The 20,576-nt window shown below is 39.0% G+C and overlaps 1 protein-coding gene across 1 annotated transcript; it reads right to left on the reverse strand.

The window, feature by feature from the left end:
* Positions 1-1,071: 1,071 nt before the first annotated feature.
* On the reverse strand, positions 1,072-10,790 carry akirin1 (akirin 1). Its single transcript, NM_001016080.2, is given in 5 exon segments — positions 1,072-2,427; positions 3,802-3,873; positions 4,824-4,955; positions 5,073-5,216; positions 10,495-10,790. Coding segments are annotated over 5 exon segments (561 nt in total). The 5' UTR covers positions 10,697-10,790; the 3' UTR covers positions 1,072-2,416.
* Between the last annotated feature and the right edge of the window lie 9,786 nt (positions 10,791-20,576).

Genomic DNA, 20,576 nt, shown 5'->3' on the forward strand with positions numbered 1-20,576 from the left:
CCCCGGGGCCTAAGGTAAGTGATAATATTCACTGGGTGGTGCTTAACACATTGGAATCCCCACATTAATTTGCGTTGACTTGTCCATTAATGGCTACATTTTGGAATATACATTATTACACACTATTTTAATAGCAGACATTGAGGTTTAAAAGATAACGCCCATATAATTCTGTTACAGGTTTATTTTCACCAGAAAACCTAAGGCAACACAATTCTAACCAAAATATATCATTGTATTTCCTCTTACAGCATAGGGTTGTTGTGACACTTGCTACAACCAGCAAACCCATAAGACACCCTTCTGGCCTCCTTATCTTCCAGGCTTATATGTCGGCGTGTATTCTCTCTCCATACCCTAGACCAGGGATCGCCAACCTTTTTTTAATTGTGAGCCACATTTGGACGTAAAAAGTGTTGGTGAGCCACACAAGCATGAAAAAAAAGTTCTGCAGGGATGCCAAATAAGGGCTGTGATTGGCTATTTGGCAGCCCTATGTGGACTGCGAGCTTGCAGTAGGCTCTGCTGGCAGTAAAACTGTCTGTGCTTCTAAAACTTGCCACCAAGCCAGAAATATAAAAATGGGCACCCTCAGCTTTAAGCACCATCACTTACTGCTAGGGATGCACCAAATCCACTTTTTGGATTTGGCCAAACCCCGAATGGAATCTGAACCCTAATGCAAACTAGGGTATGGAAGGGTTGAACGTCACCATGCACTTTATTTACATGACAAAAAGTCACGTGATTTTAAGGATTCGGTTGGCTGAATCAGAATCCTGCCGAATCCTAGATTTGGTGCATCCCTATTTACTGCACATGCCTAGCACCCAGGAAATGCAGGTACTGAAGGAGTTTTTTTTTTACAGTGGACCCTAGGAGGTAAGTTAGTTTGGGAGTCTCTAGTGAAGTTGCATAGTGCTGCTGGCCATAGCAAATGGAACAGCAGTCAAATGCTGCTACACAACTTTGTTATAGGCTATAGCTGCCCTTTAACCCTTTTTCTTTGAAGCACAATTCCACCATTTTTTTTTCAAATCACCCAAAAGAACATGCCAAGCTAACATTACCTTTCATTAACAATATAGCAACACATTTTATTGTCAAACTTTTAGATAAAGCAGTTTTCCAGGTAGATTTGAGTTCCTTTATGCTAATATTTGTACAGCACATTAGTTATAAAATGTCAATATTAACATGCAGACATTCTGTACAGATGGAGGCCTTTCCTTTAACCCATAAAATTAAACAGAATTTACATGGTTTTGTCATTCAGCTTATAAGTGGAAATGCTGAACTGTGTGGTGGCAGTGGAGACTAGGTGACTTGACTGAATGGCAAACTGTAAGAAGTCAAATTAAAAAATTAAGACAAGGGTGAAGATCTTGCATACATCAACTCCTAACTTTAAACACTGCCACTTAATCTTCTTTATTTAGAAATAATAAAATGTCCTACAGACTGACATTTCATTACAGCAAATGATGTGCAAATAAGCAAGCTATGCACTCTTCCCTTACCAACCAATCAAAATAGACAAATGACTTGGCCCAGTTTTCAGCCACCAAACATAAGTGGTAATTGCCACAAAAGGACACTAGAGGCACAATATTATAGAAAGGCTCTGTGTACATGAATTCCCAGGAACTGCCACCCCCTCCTCCCCCCCCCCCCCATAAGAGAAATGACACTTATCTGTGCAGCCCATATGAACAAACACTCCACATTTGCATGCCAAGAGAATTATAAAACCTTTTAACTAGACAGGCTTCAGTTTCTTAGCAGTTATTAAAGTATAAACTTCATAAAACAATCTTCTGTCTGAAACAAAGAATATAAAATAAGGAGTTCCATACAGATTTCAGAACAAAGAGGATGGCTGTAGTATAAAGCAACCAATTTACAATCACTATTCACTAAATACGCCAAAGTTAAATCCTGCGTGGTCCTTACACCCGCTATCCTTTACGGACCATAAAATGTGTTTAAAACTTAATTGTAGTGCATCAAACACAGTTTAAAAATCCTCTTAATTAAATATTCAGAGGTAAATAAAATGAAAAAAAAAAAGATAAAACAAGTCACTCCATTTAAAGAAATGGTCCATGTGCCATAAAAGGGCAGGATGTGATAAGATGAAGCTGGTTAAAGCCTTCTAACAAATACAATGTGGCAGATTACAGTCACTTTTATTTAGTGAGCGGTATCAAAAACAAAATGAAACTAAAGGTCCATTCAGGGATTTTTTTCAGACAGCAGACGGCAGCCAATGAGTGTGTTAAAATCCTCAGAACATGACCAATTGAAAAAACAAAAAAAAAAAAAAAAAAAAACGGTGGCACCTCATAGGTGGCAAGAAAGTGGAGCAGCCATAAACTTGAAGTCGAAGCTGGAATCCAGGTGGCAAATGGAAACCTCAAGACACATCTGTAATTAAATATGAAACAAGTAAATAATTTGCAACGTCAACATTTTCAACATTTAATGTACAACAACTAATAGATCACATACTTGCGACATCACTGAATTACAGAAGTACAGGAAAACAATTACTCAAAGGCTACGTTTGGTAGAATGCTTGGTGGCAAAGAAGAAACAAAGTACAAAGATATACATACAAGAAACAAAATTAGAAATGTATAGTATAAAAGGAAAGCACTGGATCACCTTTGTCTGATTATGAAGTTGATGAGTTTTTCTCCATGTCAAGTGCCACCCCAGTGGCTTATAAATCAGGGGAGTTGGTTTAACCCACAGGTGCAAGGACAAATTGCAGAGGGGGCTACTTTAAACACAGCACTAAAGTGTCCGAAGCAGCCCGCATATGCTTAAGTATATTCCCATGACAAGCATTTAAGTCGGCACTTTTCAGACAGTTATATTTTTCCAGGCTACTTTCATTTGACAAGCACCGATACAATAGGATTTGAAGTTCAGTCAATGGGAGACACCCAAGACCTCCACCCAAACACTTGAGCTTTTCAAGCAACTTTGCTACATATATTAAAATATGCAGCTTTTTCATGTAATTTAATGTAATACTATGGTTTGGAACAGTTACCTAAGCCTAGCCCCCTGTTCTCCTGCTGATCTGGCTGTCTACTTTGAGACTCCTGTATTTGGCCTCCATCCTCCAAACCAAAAATTCCCTGCACACGAGAGTGTGGGTTAAGTAGTTCATTCATGTTGTCGATAAACTGTGGAGAATGTTACAATTTGCAACATCAGCGTTTTAGTCCCTACTCCCCTGCCATTGTTTCAATTATGGCAAAAAATGAAAAGAATTCTTTTGCAGCTGGATTTCAGCATTAAAATTGTATTTATTTATACTTTTTTGAAGGCACAGAATACAGCAATAGGTATATTAAGGGTATGTGTTTTGTGGGTCTCAAAAAAATTTTGGTTTGCAAGCCAGAGTTCCTCCTTAAAGTTTTCATGTAATCCCTTTGTGCCATTACCCTAAAGAGAATGATCTAACAGTATATCCCAGCATTGTCTACAAGCAACCCCATTAGATCTTCCTTCTACATGACTGAATGCGGGTTTTCCTTCAGTATAATGCAATGAAGTTCAGTGTCTATGGCCGCGTAGCCCTTGACATGGTAGAACACATTGGGATACCAATCTATTACTGCTTAAATACAGCAGCCACCCCCCCTCAACCCCAGTCTTCAGGCTCTTATTTTTCTATTCAAGGCTGACTTTTTTTTTTTATTGCTACAGTTCCTATAATTCTGTACCTGACCCTAAAAAGCATCACAACATAATTACATATTTCACAATATGCAAACTAACACTTACAGCTTGCAGGCCTTGCTCCGTACCGTCGCATGATCTGGTCATGTGTGAACTTCACAAAAGATTCATATTGTTCTGAAAAGACACGAAAATCACATACAATGAATGCATAGCTTTGAGAAGGACCTCTTTATATATGTCATTAACTCATTTTTGCTATCAATATCTCCTGCTATATATGTATTTCTGTGCCATCATAGCACAGCTGTGATAAATGTGTGGGGGCATGCAATGTCAGCGCTGACCTTTTATTTTAATTATATTCTATTGTTGTACTCATACTTTTTATGTACAATGCTACGTACTCAAGCAGCTATATAAATGTATACTGATAGTAGTCTGTTGCCTGATGTGGCCATATGTGGTCTCAGCTGCAACAGCCTGAATACCCTAATCCAACTCACTAAGGAGCATTTTAGAAGTCAGCCCATAGAGAAAAGTATGCAGCTTCAATAAACACAATGATGCAAAACATTAGCTACAAGGAGAACTAAACCCTAAAATGAATATGGCTAAAAATACCAAATTTTATATACTGAACTTAGTGATCCACTAAAGGTTCAGCATTTCTAAAGTTGTAATGATCCAGTACTTCAAAGTTGTAACGGGGGAGTCACCATACTGGAATCTGTTAGACACACTTATATGCTCAGTGTGCTCTGGGCCAGTGAAAAGCTAAGCTTAGGGGTTGTTGCAAATTACCAAGCAGAAAATGTAATACTAACTAATCAGCCTTATATTGTGACATTTATTTTCTATATACAGTAGTAATGTGTGGGTCAAAAAAAATTCAAGCGACAGAGCAATTTAATTTACCTTTCCTATAGTTAGTTCTTGGACACAGAAACTAAAGTTCAACACAAGTTTCCCCAAAATGCCAAAGAGACAGAGTTAAGGGTCACAAGAACATAGTGACTGTCTTAACGATAAGCCAGCACACTTAACTCAGTAAGATGTACACAAAATGTAATTTAGGTACAGCAAATAGAAAAGTCACACTTTTGATGAATCAAGCACTCACTGACCTGCTAGTTTTATGTTAAGTATTTGCTCATATTCTTCCCTGATTTTGTCCTCATGGTCCTTCAGAAGTCGCTCACAAAGTATTCCCACTTGTCGCAAGCTAAAAGTCGGTTGGTCTTTCTTTACCAGTGAACCTAACAAAAAACATATTCAGAAAGGGTTTCTCCTTCCAAATGCAACCGCTCATTACAAAGTAATGATTGAAACAAGATGGCATTGTTACAGCAATACAAAAGTAACAGGTTATTTACCTGGAGATGAGGGAGCTGTGAGAGATGAACAGCTGGCTTGTACCTCATTCGAAACCCCAGCTTCACTTTGATTGAATGCTCCTTCTAACTGCCTTCGTCTCTGATAACGGGTATACTCTTGCTTTATGTTCTGTAAGATTTGTTCTGAAACAAAATATAATAAAAATTACTTCTAAAAAAAAAAAAAAAAAACCATACTAGTTTTGCTAAGTAGTATCACAAAATTGAGGCTTATATTCTGCACAAGGGAAAATGTCAGCGCTTCAAGATGGCTGGCTTCCTTTTATAACAGAAAAACAGCTAGCTCTTCTGTTTGTTTGTAGCCCCATGCTAGATTTGGGCACTACATTGTATTATTACAAATCTAAAATACAGCCTTAATGACCAGGGTGCGGCCTCTAAAAATCTAGAATTTTGCCATCAATGTAAATGATACCTACTGACATTGTGACGTATTTATCTATTATCTTATTAACACCCTGTTTGTATTAATGTATTCTACTGTACAGCTCTGCGTACATAAGTAGTGCTTTATAAATATATACATACATACATAGTGTATTTTGTTTATTCCCATGAAGGAATCCAACTTAGAAAATGGAAGAATATGGTTTCACTGGCTAGAATTCTATCCTCAATTATATTTGTACAATTAGACATGCAGTAAAAGTGGCTGTTAGCAGTCACAGTATGTAGTATTATAAACACCCAGCTTAATTTAGATCATTCACCTCTATTCAGTTTTCTTCTAGCCTACCAGTCACACCAATTTTGTTAAATTAACCCATGTCAAATAAGTATCCTGCAGTTTAAAAACATATATAGTTCACATTTAGATGAAAAATGGCCAAAGATTTTTAATTTTCTAATAAATGTTTACTAAGCATATGGAAATGTAATGAAAAGCATGATCTGTAATGCTTTAGTTTATTAATACAACTGATCTGATTCTAATACCAAGGTCAACTAAAATATCTTCTGCACACCAGTGGCCCAGTTGGCTTTACTAAGCAATAACTTGAAAGCTGCATCAGTTAATATTCCAAGCTTTTTATATTATTAAAGATAAAGAAGGCATTGGACAGGAAGACCAGAATGGATATATTTATTTAGCATTACGTGTATAATCAGTGCTGATCAGTGCTGTATTCAGTTCCTCTACTACTCCCACAGCTACATTAGACAAGGACCTTCCCAAACAGTAGTGTAGTAAATTACATTTTTTGAATAAAGTGTAATTGATACTGACCCTCTAGCCCAAAGTGTATATCTAAAGCTCCTTCAATAAAGCAAGGCCGGATTGTTGCTGTTTTCCGAAAGTAAGAAAACAGTCCTATAAGCCTCAAAATGAGGGAAAATGTAAACAGAGGGAGGTAAATTACGTCTGCAGTATGCATAGGGCCATAACTTTGCTATGGGAATTGGTGACGGGAAATCAGATTTTCTAACCTGAGCCAGTTCTCTTCTTTAACAAATTTATTATAATTTATTATTATTCAAGTCTAAATATAGCAGCAGTATGCAATAAAGTGCCCTGCCCAGGTGTTTTTGCTCAGGGTAGGTGGTCAGTGATTTTAGCCACTGGGAGTTTTATACTTGCCACTGGAAGCAAAATACCCTTTTTAAGAGGCTAATGTAATACAAGGTGCTACAGTTCTTATAACCTCTAGCAACCAGTCAGCAGGCAGCATTTCCTGGTGACCTGTTTAAAGCAAACATCCTATTAGTTGCTATGGGTTACTGTTCTTGGGCAAACTCTGTGCCTTTAATTACATATGGGGGTTAGTGATTCAGAAACAGACCAAGCTGAAATTTCCCTACCTGTCACATACTGTAGAAGTTACATATACTGCCATCTGCCTTGCAAATAGAAGCCCTGGGCAGCTGGCTGTAATCGCAATGTCTCAAATGCAATGCTCCTCAAACAAGAATTAGATGATGCCACATACGGTACATTTAGCCCAAACATATACAGTAGATTATTAAGATTAGGTATGTGCCAGACCATTAGCTTAACCGGAGGGGGGAATGCTATTTGGTCAATAACATTGAAAGTCATGTCACACAATATTCAACTGTGAGGTCTGAAAGCATTTAAGAACAAGCCAGAAAAATGTCCTGTAATAAATAACCATTTCACTAACACATATATATTCTATAATCAGACTAACAATGCCAATGGTGAATGGTAAAATATATAGCAAAAGATACAAAAATTAGAACAGTACTATATGACAAAGTTCTAATTCATATATGAAGTCATATGTTATACCCATAAGTGGGTCTATATACTCCCTTTGAAAGGTTTATGAAGTAGTGCATTGTGTGCATGGTATATTCTTAGTGCTGAGTAAATCACAACTCAGAAAACATCTCATATTTCAGCCTCATGCAAATTATGAAATACCCATAACCACTGCTAGGTAACAGTCACATTTACATATCATATAGTCAGGCAAAAAGCTTAGAAACTGGATGGGTTTAAAACTTTTTTTTTTTTGCATATATCAGGCAACCCTCTAAGACAGGGCTGACTACCTGGAGGCCTGCAGATTGGATATGGCCCTCCAAAGAAGCTTTTATGACCCCCTAAACTTTACGACATCTTCATTTTAATGTATTATGGCCCTCAAACATGTTATATGAGTAATTATTGGCCCACTACATGTAATAAGTTGATTTAGCATTCAGATAGAAGGTATATATTTTAAAATAAATGAACTTTTAATCTTTACGTTTAAACTCTCTTTGCAACAAGATGCATGTGTTGCTATTGTGCCTCCAGCAGATGCAACACTGCCAACATCCACATCTGTATTCTCAAATAACATCCAAATGCAGGCAACCTGCATTCTCATTTAATCCTGATTTAGAATGGTTTTAAGCACAACCCAGAGAGTTTCTGAAGGGCTCTTTGTCAACATTATTATCCTTCAGGATGCTCAATGTTTGTATAACAAGACTTTAGCTTCTTGAAACAGCACTACCAAAACACTGTTGTGGGCTACATGCACTGGTACATATAAATTTGCTTTGCCTCAGCACACTAAATGTAATATTAAGTTTATAAAATATTGTCCTTTATTTCAAAAACAAGAAAATCCTTTATTCACACAACTTTACGGTAACATCATAAAGAGGAGTCATATAAATGATATGACAAGGAGTGCACACGAATCTTTCTGGGGTTGGCAAACGTCCCACAGAGAGACTTTGTCACCCGCAATAGATCTTTGCTACAGTGGACAACTCATCTTTCCAAAATGCCTTCCCACAGGCAAGAAAGGGAAATGCTGGTAGAAAAGCCAAGGCATCACTTTGGCTTTCCAAAGTTGCGCAAAGTTGCCTACAGGAGGAAACTTTGTGCGACTCCAGAAAACTGGAGTGATGTTTTCCTTTGTTGCCGTAAGAAAGCAGCTATCTATTGCCGGCAACTAAATCTCTCCATGGGACATTAGCCTAAGCAAGCATGTGAGGGCTAATTAAATAGGGCTTGTGCTAAACATACTTTGTCTCATGTTAAAATCACAAAAAAAAAAAACTTTTTTAAAATTATTTCTTGAGCTTAACAAGGCTAACAGGAAAAGCTACCGTATATACTCGAGTATAAGGCGATCCGAATATAAGCCGAGGTACATAATTTTACCTAAGAAAACTGGAAAAAATTATTGACTCGAGTATAAGCCTAGGGTGGGAAATGCAGCAGCTACTGCTAAATTTTAATAATCAAAATAAATACCAATAAAATTACATTAATTGAGGCATCAGTGGGGTATATGTTTTTCAATATTTATGTCAAAGAAAAACAGTAAACTAGCTCTGTAAGCAGAGAAGAGGGTCAACAAAAACAATACGAGTACTACCCCATTGCACATTGGCAAACTGGCAGCAGACCCAGTCCCGGAGGGATGTAAACAGAAATAAGTATTGCTACTGGGAGCCTAGGCCAGGGCACTGGAGTGTCTGGTTGCAGATGGCCTAATTTGCACACAAAGGAGAGAAGGTGCTAGTCTAGAGGGACCCATGGCACCCGACTCAAATATAAGCCGAGGGTGACTTTTTTCAGCACATTTTGGGTGCTGAAAAACTAGGCTTATACTCGAGTATATACAGTACTTCATGTATAGTTCTTGTGAGGCAGATAACTACATTAGCAGTACCTTGGCATCACTGCCATCACTGAGGTGCGGTAAGTTTAACATACCATTGTACAATACAGAGAACGTTCTTGGATGAGAAAATTATACTCTCCATCAACCTGCCTCCAAAACCACCATGGCTGTTCATGAAATGAGAATATTGCCCAGACATCAGCAGGGACTAGTAAGGCACCATACTATGTAATTATCCCTGTGCCCACAGTTCATCTTACTCTGGGGTGGGGGGGCAGAGCTATTTATGTATGCAAGAGTCTTCACATGACAATACTGCTCATGCACCAAGCAGAAAATTGCAGATTGGAGGAAAAGAGCTGGCAGGGAATGGCTGCTTCCTGTTCTCACAATTAGCTGTCTTGTAAGCAGGACTCTGATGGGCGAGAAAAGTTATTTTTGTTATATTTATAAAGCTCCAGCAAATCCACAGCACTAACAAATGGGCTTATATACTGAACATACATAATTAAGTTGGGCAATTATATATGAAAATGACCGGCCATACATACTATATATACACCATAACGTCTTTCTTTTTTTTTGGATTCTCTACAGAACTGAAACACAAGCTGTTAAAGATAGATATCACTTCTCCCTTTTGCTGTTAATCAGCTCAGTATCACAAGTCCCCTGATACAGCCTCTTCTGTCTAACGTCACCGCTCCCCATGCCCCTCCAAGGGAAACCAAACACTCAGGCTTCATGATTGAATAGTAACGCAGGCGAATAGCACGGGGCTGCAGTAATCAAGATGCATAAAATTTTTTTTAAAAAAACACCCAAAATGGTTTATTATTTATATATTGCCATCTTTTTGTGCAACACTCTACAGAGTAAAGGGATCCACTACAATAATATTCTAGTCTTCCTAAAATTCATTTTTTTTATTGCATATATACACACACACACACACACACACATTCAGCCGCAAAAGAGAGATATAAGGAGGATAATGGGTTGACAGATACACATGATCATACATTAGAGCTCATGGAGATGCCAGACATCACAGCTGCAGAATGCAGGAACTTTTAGTCCCGACTTACAGAGTATAGAACACATTATCTGGTCCAACCCCAGGCCCCCAGCTGCTACTGCGGTACAACTCAGGGACCCACACGGTTACCGTGGGAAGTTTACAATTAGGAGACAGCTGCACACACTTAGATAGGATAGCCACTGCATTCACTCAATATGACTGCCTTACATACATACATACATGCTACTATTTCACGCAGGCATTGATTTACAGACGGAGGAGGCCTTACCAGGAGTAAGCCTACGGTCCCCTCCCAGTTGGGGAAGCGGCTGTTGCTGGCCCTGCTGCATTTCGGGCCTTATGCCACATCGCTGGGGAGACGGGGTGGCCGGTGATCCGGGCAAAGGAGCGCACCGGCGCCGCTTGGGAGACTGCGGGCTCATTAGGGCCTCGAACTCCATCGAGCGCTTGAGCGTCGCTCCACATGCCATAGTTCCCCTTTAAATCAACGAGTCCCGCACCAGGAAAATAGATGTCAGCTTGAGCAGATATCACGTAAAATAGAGCCCGGCCAGAAGACTCGTTCCCTACAGCTTCCTCTGCCTTCAACTCCGTCTGCAGCAATGGCGTCTCCTTCCAGGCAACCGGCCAACTGCCACCACGTGACGTCACGAAGCGGACCGCACCATTCGCTCGCAAAGAAAGCCCTTTGTTAAACAACCTTCAAGCTTCGCCTTTCCGGGAGTATTCACCTAATTCGCTTATATTTATCATCACCCGGCAAAGATAGTGATCGGAGGGGTCGCGGAAATTACTTTTAATGCAGGCGGAAGTGGTGAATGTCCTCACCTCCGCTTTTTAGAAAGTGGTAGTTTCCAATACGAAATAAAAAAAAAAAAAAAAATCGATGTTGCGGTGGCAAAGGTCAGACGCTGGGCTGGAACTTCTGTCAGTGTTGCAAGGAATTGTCGTGGAATTAGGAAAGACGTAAAGTGTAAATTTCCCGAAATAAACAGTTTAGGGGGCGTGAGGTGTATTGTATGTTGGTTTGGGGTCCAATTCTGCGAGGCTGTCTATTCCAATTTACGACTTTTTTAATGTACCATTGTATGTATGTATCGTTTTATTTCTATTGCGCTTCATGTGTACAAAGCGCTGTAAAGCAGAACAAGTACGTTAAGAAACGGGGCCATTACAAAAATAAAGAGTATACAATATAAAGAGAGTATAATATTGAATAAAAAGTGTATTTTCCACTGGTAGAGAATACTTGCTTGTATTACCCCTACTAATGAAAAATGCTTTTAGAGGATGTACATTCAGCAACAACAAATACAGGTATAGGACCCTTTATCCAGAATGCTCGGGACCAAGGGTATTCCGGATAAGGGGTCTTTCCATAATTTGGATCTCCATACCTTAAGTCTACTAAAAAATCAATAAAACATTAATTAAACCCAATAGGATTGTTTTGCCCCCAATAAGGGGTAATTATATCTTAGTTGGGATCAAGTACAGGTACTGTTTTATTATTACAGAGAAAAAGGAAATCAGTTTTAAAATTCTGAATTATTTGATTAAAATGGAGTCTATGGGAGACGGGCTTTCCGTAATTTGGAGCTTTCTGGATAATGGGTTTCCGGATAAGGGATCCCATACCTGTATCACATTTGAAAAATTGCGCCAAGAGCAATCTGTACAATATTATATACTTTGTAATGGTTTAATCCTTAACTAATGACCCAGCAAGTGGCAAAGGGCCTTAGTGCTTATCAAACACCTACCTAAATTGCAGTGTCAGCCACTGTAAGCTACAGTGCTTAATACCCTTCTACTTGTGTCTGAAAGTTACCCTCCCATTTAGATTGTAAGCTCTTTGGGGCAACAACTTCCATCCTCTTGCATCTAAGCTCTATGGAATCTTTAATGCAGCTATACCTTTTACTTATTTTATATGCTTTCTCAAAAAGGTTTTGGGGTGCCACTTTGTTAGACACTGCCTAATGACAATAATCATTACCTTTACTTTACTGCAGATTGGTGTGATGTCATTTCTCAGTCTCGGGTATCCCTTTATTCTCATCAGGCCCAGACTGGCAATCTGGGGATTTTAGTAAATACCAGAGAGGCTGCATTAAAGGGACAGTAACACCAAAAAATGAAAGTGTATAAAAGTAATTACTATATAATGTAATGCTGCCCTGTACTGGTACAACTGGTGTGTTTTCCTTAGAAAGACTATATAACTTTATATAATAAAGCTTCTGTGTAGCCATGGGGGCAGCCATTTACAAGAGAAAATAGTGCTGGGCGGTATGACCAAAAATTTATATCACGGTATTTTTCCAAATTTTAAGTTAAAAATTTATATCATTTTTTTTAAAAAAAACGGTGTTCAGTTTATACCGGTATACCGCCCAGCACTAAGAGAAAAGGCACAGGTTACTTAACAGATAACATATAAAACCCCATTATATTCTACAAAGCTTAGCTGTTATCTGCTATGTGCCTGTGCCTTTTCTCCTTTTTCCCAGCTTCAATGACTGCCCCCTGTTGACATAGCAGCTCATTTATATAAACTATAGTAGCGTTTCTGTTGCAAACTTACCAGTTTTACCAGCGCAGGGCAACTGTACATTATATTTTAATTACTTTAAAACACTTTCATTTTTTGGTGTTACTGTTCCTTTAAGATGCCATGCACAGTCATTCTTTATTGGGCCTGTTTGGGCCTCTGCGTACTTAAAATGCTATGGCCTATTTTAAATCCTAGTCCAGACCCAATCCTCATTCACACTGGTCTTATGTGCAGTTCATTCAGATTCAAAGAAAGTCCTGTGCTGTGCATGTGTCTACCCATGGCAGTGCAAAATATACCTGGGATATGGAGAAAATAGCCTATTGCAGTGATCCCCAACCAGTGGCTCATGAGCAACATGTTGCTCATCAACCCCTTTGATGTTGCTCTCAGTGCCCCCAAAGCAGGTAGGTATTTTTGAATTCTTGACTTAGTAGCAAGTTTTGTTTGAATAAAAACAAGATTTACTACCAAATAAAGCCTCCTGTAAGCTGACAGTGTGCACAGAGGCTACCTAATAGCCAGTCTTAGCCTTTATTTGGCACCTCCATTAACTTTTATGATGCTTGTGTTGCTCTCCAAGTCTTTTTACATTTGAGTGCGGCTCACGACTAAAGCTGGCCATACACGTGGCGATCTGACGATATTTTGTGCAACCATCGGTCGCACGAAACATCGTCAGATCCGCCACACACAGTCAGGGCTGAAACAGCAGATAAGGAGGTAGAAACAATAGGATTTCTGCCGATTCAGCCCTTACGGCAGATTTTGGTCAGGCGCCTTCTATGGCGCCCAATCAAAATTTTCTAACCTGGCCGATCGGCGAGTCGTCTGATATCAGCAGCTTCCTGCGATATCGGTCGACTCGCTGACATGCCATACACGCACCGAATATCGTACGAAACGAGGTTTCGTACGATAGTATCGGTGCGTGTATGGCCAGGTTGGGAATCCCTGGTCTATGTAGAATAAAGACAATAATCTGTGTTGATCAAAAAACACTTTATTGCCTTTTTTTGGGAACTTTATTGATTCTATCATAACTTTAGCAGAGAAGGTATTTTAATGCTGGAAATTCTCCAAAAATAGATACAACAATATTATTTCCTTTTGTAATAGTTGGTGATGAATTCATTTGTAGAATTTCCAGTTATAAATATTCCCTATAGACACAGATATGGCAGGAATCTCAGACCCTGGTGCTGAGGTTGTAGAGAATAACCCGGAAAGCCTAGAGATTGGCTAATGCAATTGGTAAGCAAAAATAAACAACAAAAATGCCTTTGCTCTAATTCTTATTATACTGTGGAACCACTGTGAGTCAGGGATTTGGGAATGCTTTCAGGCAACAAGGGTAGACAATAGCAGACAACAGTTGTAAAGACATGCAAAATGTTCCATGGGTCAACTAGCTGACTACTTTCATCCACATTTCCTAATCCCGCTTGGGGGGCGGGGAAGGTCATGAAGCAGAGCACAGTTTTTTTTTATTTTAAAAGTGTTTGTCAGCATATCCCTAGCCACATTTCCTAGAAGTAATAACATTGGGCTAATGGCATATTAGCAGATTGTTGTCCTTTAAAGTCAGTGGTAGGCAGAAAAGGCAGTGACCAGCATTTCTTAGCTGGAAAACATTATATGTGCCCTGAGCTTTATTACTTTTTAATCTGAGATTTGCTGCAAATTAAAATCCCAGTTTTTGTTCATACTAAACAAATCTATTTGCATCTTCATAAGCACAGACAGGAAATGAAGGATTTTGATATGGTTAAGGTGTTATTATGTAGTTAAAGTGTTGTGCGTGTCAGAAATCTAAGGTGTGGTCACTCATACCACAATGTAGAAATTGATTCACAGCTAATAAGCAGACATCATATTCATCATAACAGGATTAAGACTGAAAATATTTGTTGATTCAAACTTAAAGCTATTCCATATCTAAATTGCAGTGTGACACCCATGCTTCAGACTTAAAATTGCTTACAATTGTTTCCACTGCTGTAAATTTTATCTGTCAACTGAGTACGTTAGTGATGCTTTCGTAAGCCCACAACCCATCTGCAGAGCAAGTTTGGGCCTTGCTGGTTTGAGTTGGAGTAGATGGTGGGAACAAATGCCAGCACAGCTGGATTTATCAATTTAGCCCCTACTCCAGCTCCTCGTAATTTATCTTGTGGGCTCCTTCTGCTAAGTAACTTGTGTGCAGGTATTTTGAAATGATGATAAAAAAAATTCCCTTAATGGTGTCCACAAAACTGCGCCTGCCTGTTTGCTGTGATTGTGAATTTCAAGACTGAAGGAAACAAGATTTTAATAATGTATATTGTTAGTAAAGTTTATTTTGGCTGATTAAAACGATAGAATGGGATTTGGAATTATTTCTTAGGTTGACAATGGCAAATGCTGAAGTAAGAAGAGCCATAGCTCACTTCCACTAAGGTCATTTTATTTATGAAGATTTATCATGCAGGAAAAGGTGATGTACCGTGCTACCCAGTCAAAATGTTTACAGGGTAACCCTTTTGAAATAAAAAATAACAAAAGTGGTATAAAGGTGATACCTTTATTGGCTAACTAAGATAATCATAGCAAGCTTTCAGAACATTTTAGTTCCTTTTTCAAGCTGATTAACTCTAAGGTTGACCTCTGCTGGTCACCTTAAAATTCTCTGCTAATTGGCCTTCCCTGTGCATACTTTCACCATTCTAATCTAGTCACTGCCACACTCATACACTTCACTAACCACTCCTCATAAGTTACCCTGTATTTGCATTTGCAACTCCTATCAGTCCTAAGAACCTCTCTGCTAATACTCTATTGCTCAACACATTGTATATCATTACCTTCTCATATTCCCACCTTCAACAATTTTCCAGAGCTTCCTTATTTGTGTGGAATTCCCTCCCATGGTCCTTTGGATTATTCCCTAATCTCTTAGCCTCCACACAATTTGAGTGTTTTTTTTGTATAGCACTGTTGAATATATTGCTGATTGACAAATCATTTTTTGTAAAAATTGTAAACTTAAGATATCGACAAAAAATACTATCATTAAAGGAGTATTCAGAAAAGCAGACACCTATTTATTTAATTAACAGGTCAAAGCTGGTGTTAATGTCATGAGTTTCTATGTATCCACGTACTTTTTTGCGTGCAATTTAAATGAATCAGCTGAATGTGTGTGCTTGGTCCTCACCATGAGATTCTAAGTAGCATGTATAGGCACAAGTATCTTTTTGAAATGTGTGCTCATATTCAAATGGTGGGGCATGTTACAAAGTACAAAAAACAGGTTCAGGTTACCATGTATTTTGCTTTGTGCACTGGTCCCCACCATGAACACCCAGAGACATACTCCATTTTGACCTGCTCCTTTCCACTGAATACTGTGCTGGTGCATTCAGCAGTGCTGTATTCATGAGGCTGAAGGTGGCACATAGGTGTTCACTATCGTGCCCCTGATTTGTGTGTGTCATTCAGATACATGGTGCAAAGGAGCAAAATGGGTGGATTACCTTCAGCTGTGTCTGGGTGGGCTTCATCTAGAGCACCAACTTCACTTAACACTCCCACATTCCCCATGTCTAGAAGGCCTCAATAACACAATAACTTCCATTAAGTTGACTGTGAAGCACCACAAGTTGCTCTGTATCTGCTACCAGTGTTCAATAACATGCCTGCTGAGTGGATCCATTTTGAACATTGCCAAAAGTAGTGCAAAATGCTGAGTATGCTTGCGCAATAAAGGAGATGAAAGAGTCATGGGGGTTGGGTAGATCTCAGGGAAGGTGAATAATAGGGAAAAAATCGAAGAATGGATAAGGCAGTTAAAAGACATGGGGGAAGGGACTAATTAGGAATGTGGGAGGGAGTGATCAGAAAGAGTAGAAAGACAAAAGTGCAGACCCGAGATATTCTGATTCCCAAGGGAAAACTACCAAACCAACCAAAGACATCCTTGTCACACAAGGATAATGGAAAAGTGAAGAGCAAAGGCTAACTTTCCCACTAGCTGAGTCTCCAGAGGGAAAAAACACAGACAAGCAAAATGGATTACTCTGTACATGTTTTTTTTACATTTTTTGGGGCATGTGGGTTGGGTTATTATACACTGCTATAAATCCACTGCTTTGTTATTCCCCATTTTCACTACCCATAGTCCTGAGCAGATTTTGGTCATACGCATACAGATAAGATCAGACAGAACACGTTTTATCTGTGCATGTATTGTGGTATGCCAATCCCAACTGATTTATTATCTGCTATTTTATATAGTGCTGACCTTTCAGAGATTATAGTGCTCGTTTACTAGTGCTTACACAGTGTGCAAAGTGCCAATTTTGGACACATTTACAATTAACCATATTTCCAGTATAACTGTGGTCAGAAGCTGGAGATGTGCTCAATGCATTTGTGTCACATGTGTCAAAATTCACAAGAGGGGAGAGGACAGACCAGTGCAACTATGTGTAGGTGCAAGGAGTGCTTTTTAACTTAAGTTACTTTAATGAATGGGATTTTTCGTGGTACTGACTGTGGCAAACTTGTGCAGCTGTACTTGGCAGTAAATAAGCCCTTGTACAGCAATTCCTACTCCAGTGGAGCTTACAATCTAAGGTCCCTATCACATTCACACACTATAGTCAGTTTTAGCAGGAGCCAATTAACTTGCCTATTTATTTTTGGAGTTTGGGAGAAAACCCACACAGAACAAACTCCTTTCTGATATAAGCTGGAATAAAACTCAAGACCACAGTGCTGTGTGTGTGGTTGACATGATAAAACATACATAAACATTATCAGTGAAATGAATTGCAACAAATTATCTCAAAATTCAGTTACTTTAATCCATTTGAAATCTATGAATTAAGTAAAATCACATACTTTCGCAACAAAGAAAATGCAGTAAAACTGTGAATTTTGTACAACAAAGGAAATCTCAGTTCCAAATTAAGATCCATTTATTCTGACAACTGGCCAACCCCTGTGGCTAATCTATAGATGTAGATGCTATAGGACCAAGGGGGGCCTAGTCATGTGGAAAATTGCAGGGAGGACTTCCGTTTATTATCCATTTGGACAAAAGCAGGGTGTCAGAATGACAGTTCTACACAATAAACACTATGATAACTGCATATGGCAGTAGATTACCAATCTGTAGCAGGACAAAATTCTGAGCCCTTGCGAACCCCATTTAGTAGGTTAGGGTTAATGCCACAGTCCTGGTAATGCCTCTTTAAATACATGTGCACGATTCCTCTTTATCTTAGAGATGCTTATCAACTGCTTTCCTGTTTTTATCATTTTATGATAAATGGTAGTGCTATATGTGTACAAGGCGGAATGTGAATACCTTATATTTTCGCTGCATTTATTGCGCATTGGCTTTTTGGCTCCTTTCCAGCCCCTACTTAAATTAAACTAGGGATGCACCAAATGCACTTTTTTCAGATTCGACCAAACCCCAAATCCTTTGTGAGAGATTCGCCCACATACCAAACCGAATCCTAATTTGTATGTGCAAATTAGACTACATAAGGGTTACATTTGCGGCAAAAAATGTTTAATTTCTGTGTTTACATGACAAAAAGTCACATGATTTTTAGGATTCTGATTGGTCAGGAGTGTGGATTTGGCCAAATCGGAATCCTGCCGAAAAAGGCGGAATACCGAACCGAATCCTGGATTTGGTGCATCTGTAATTTACACTCACTGATTCTGTTTTGTACCTAACACCCTGCCCAGCGGCTTGCACCTTTAAGCATAAGTATTTCACCCAAATGCATTTGGCAGCAATGTATTCAGACGTGCAAGCAGGGACCACCACTGGACACCTTGTAATTAGAACCTGCCTTTTCCTGCAGCCTTGTTTCCCCAGCACTGCCCTCTGCACCCCAGCACTTGCTCTTTTAAATAAATGTAAATGTCTTATATCTCAGTTTTATAATCAATATATAATTACAAAATTACTCAAATGTTTTGTTATTTCTAAGATTTAATTCATGGTAATAATGTGTCGGGGAAGAACAATTTTTTGTCTGTCTGCAAACAAACAGCAAAATACTGTTCAGACCGTGTTGGACTGAGGTAATTTAGGCCCACTGGGAACAAAACTTCTCAGGCCAATCATCATAGATCCCACACACCTGCACACCTGAAAGGAGTAAATATAAAACTTATTTCAGCATACAGTATATAGTTAGACTATAATAAGGTTGTCCACTAGGTGGCATCAACTTGTATGGTTGGCCTTTTGGGGGGGATTCCCCTGCAGGAGCCTATATAAGGGAGTTCATCAGTCAGACACTTTCTGCATCAGAGGCCTTTTTTGTTTGCCAACTAGGCAGGGCCACCATCAGGGGGTGGGAGAGGGGGTACAGTTTTGCCGTGTTATCTTCTTATGTAATTAAATTGCTTAATGAAATTGCCTAAGTTATGTATAAGGTTACACCAAAACTTAAACAATTTACTTTACTGCCTAGAAAACGACATAACTTGCTTGAAACCTATGTAACTTGTATTTTAAGAAAAAGACAATTGCAGAGAAGCTTGACAAGGACAGGCAAGGCAAACTCCACTGCCCACCAATGAATTAAAAAAATTTAGGGTAAATTCCACTGCCCATAATGAACTGACTGACTTATTAGCACATTGATTATTTATTCAAACTATTTACAGTTTAAGAACTGCTTATTATAGAGTAACATCAGCTGCTTATATTGGGAGCTATTTACTGAATTATATGAAGGACATTTTAGCAGAGAAATGACTGGTTATTGGGCCACCCAGCAACATTATTGGGCCCCTGCGCTCACACAATTTACAAAACTTATTCAAAAACTTACATTACTTCCAAGGAAACTTACCTAAATTAAGTATAGACTCCACTAACCCCCAACTAAAAGACTGACAGTAGCCCATTAGTTATTTTTACCATTTTTATGAACTACTACTGACTTGTTATGGGCCCCACAGCAAGATGAAAGGGTCTCTATACAATGTATGTAACTTCCATTTCAAGCAATGACAGCGCAGAGCAGGGGCAAGTAGGTGGGAAGGGGTTAAACTTTGGGCAAACTCCACAAACCCCCAAAAAATGAATGACTTTTTAGCACATTAATTAATGGCAATCTTTATATGAACTGCTTATTATTGAGTAATATCTGCTGTTTATATTGCACAAACAAGGGTTGTGGGCAAACATTTTGGTACTGTGTGCTTCATGGGGGTGTTCATGAGGGGCCCCATATCAGGGGCGTTTTTGGACCCTGAGCCATCCGACGCAGCTCCTCCGATGCCACCGCCCCTCGGCCCCCCCCCCCACACTTACTTTTACAGCGCCAGAAGGGGTCCGGGGTGGGGAGGCGCATTGGTAGTATAGAGAGCGCAATTGCCACCCCTGGTAACCTGGTAAGCTTTGGGGCGCTGCGAGTCTCTGATGGCGGTAAAATTATTCTTCATGCCAATGTAATAAATAGGAAAAAACATAAAAATATAGGTAGGCCGGTATTTTTTTCAAGAAAAGAAAAGTGGCAAGCCATCTTGTCATAAGCTGATGGTAGCTCTTCAATAACATTTATCTAGCACACGATCCAGCAGCAAGGAGACTCTGGGTTTTTCTAACTGAAGCCACCCCCTTTCTTTTTGCTTGATTTTGTTTCACTGCATCAATGTTACACCACCAGAACTCTATTCTGATTACTTTAATAGTTATCCATATAACATTAGGAATATTAAAATATGAGATATATCATGCAACATGCAACATCTAATTTTGACTTCTAGTAAAATAT

The sequence above is a fragment of the Xenopus tropicalis genome, chromosome 2 (assembly GCF_000004195.4).
Source record: "Xenopus tropicalis strain Nigerian chromosome 2, UCB_Xtro_10.0, whole genome shotgun sequence".
Classification (NCBI taxonomy): Eukaryota; Metazoa; Chordata; class Amphibia; order Anura; family Pipidae; genus Xenopus; species Xenopus tropicalis.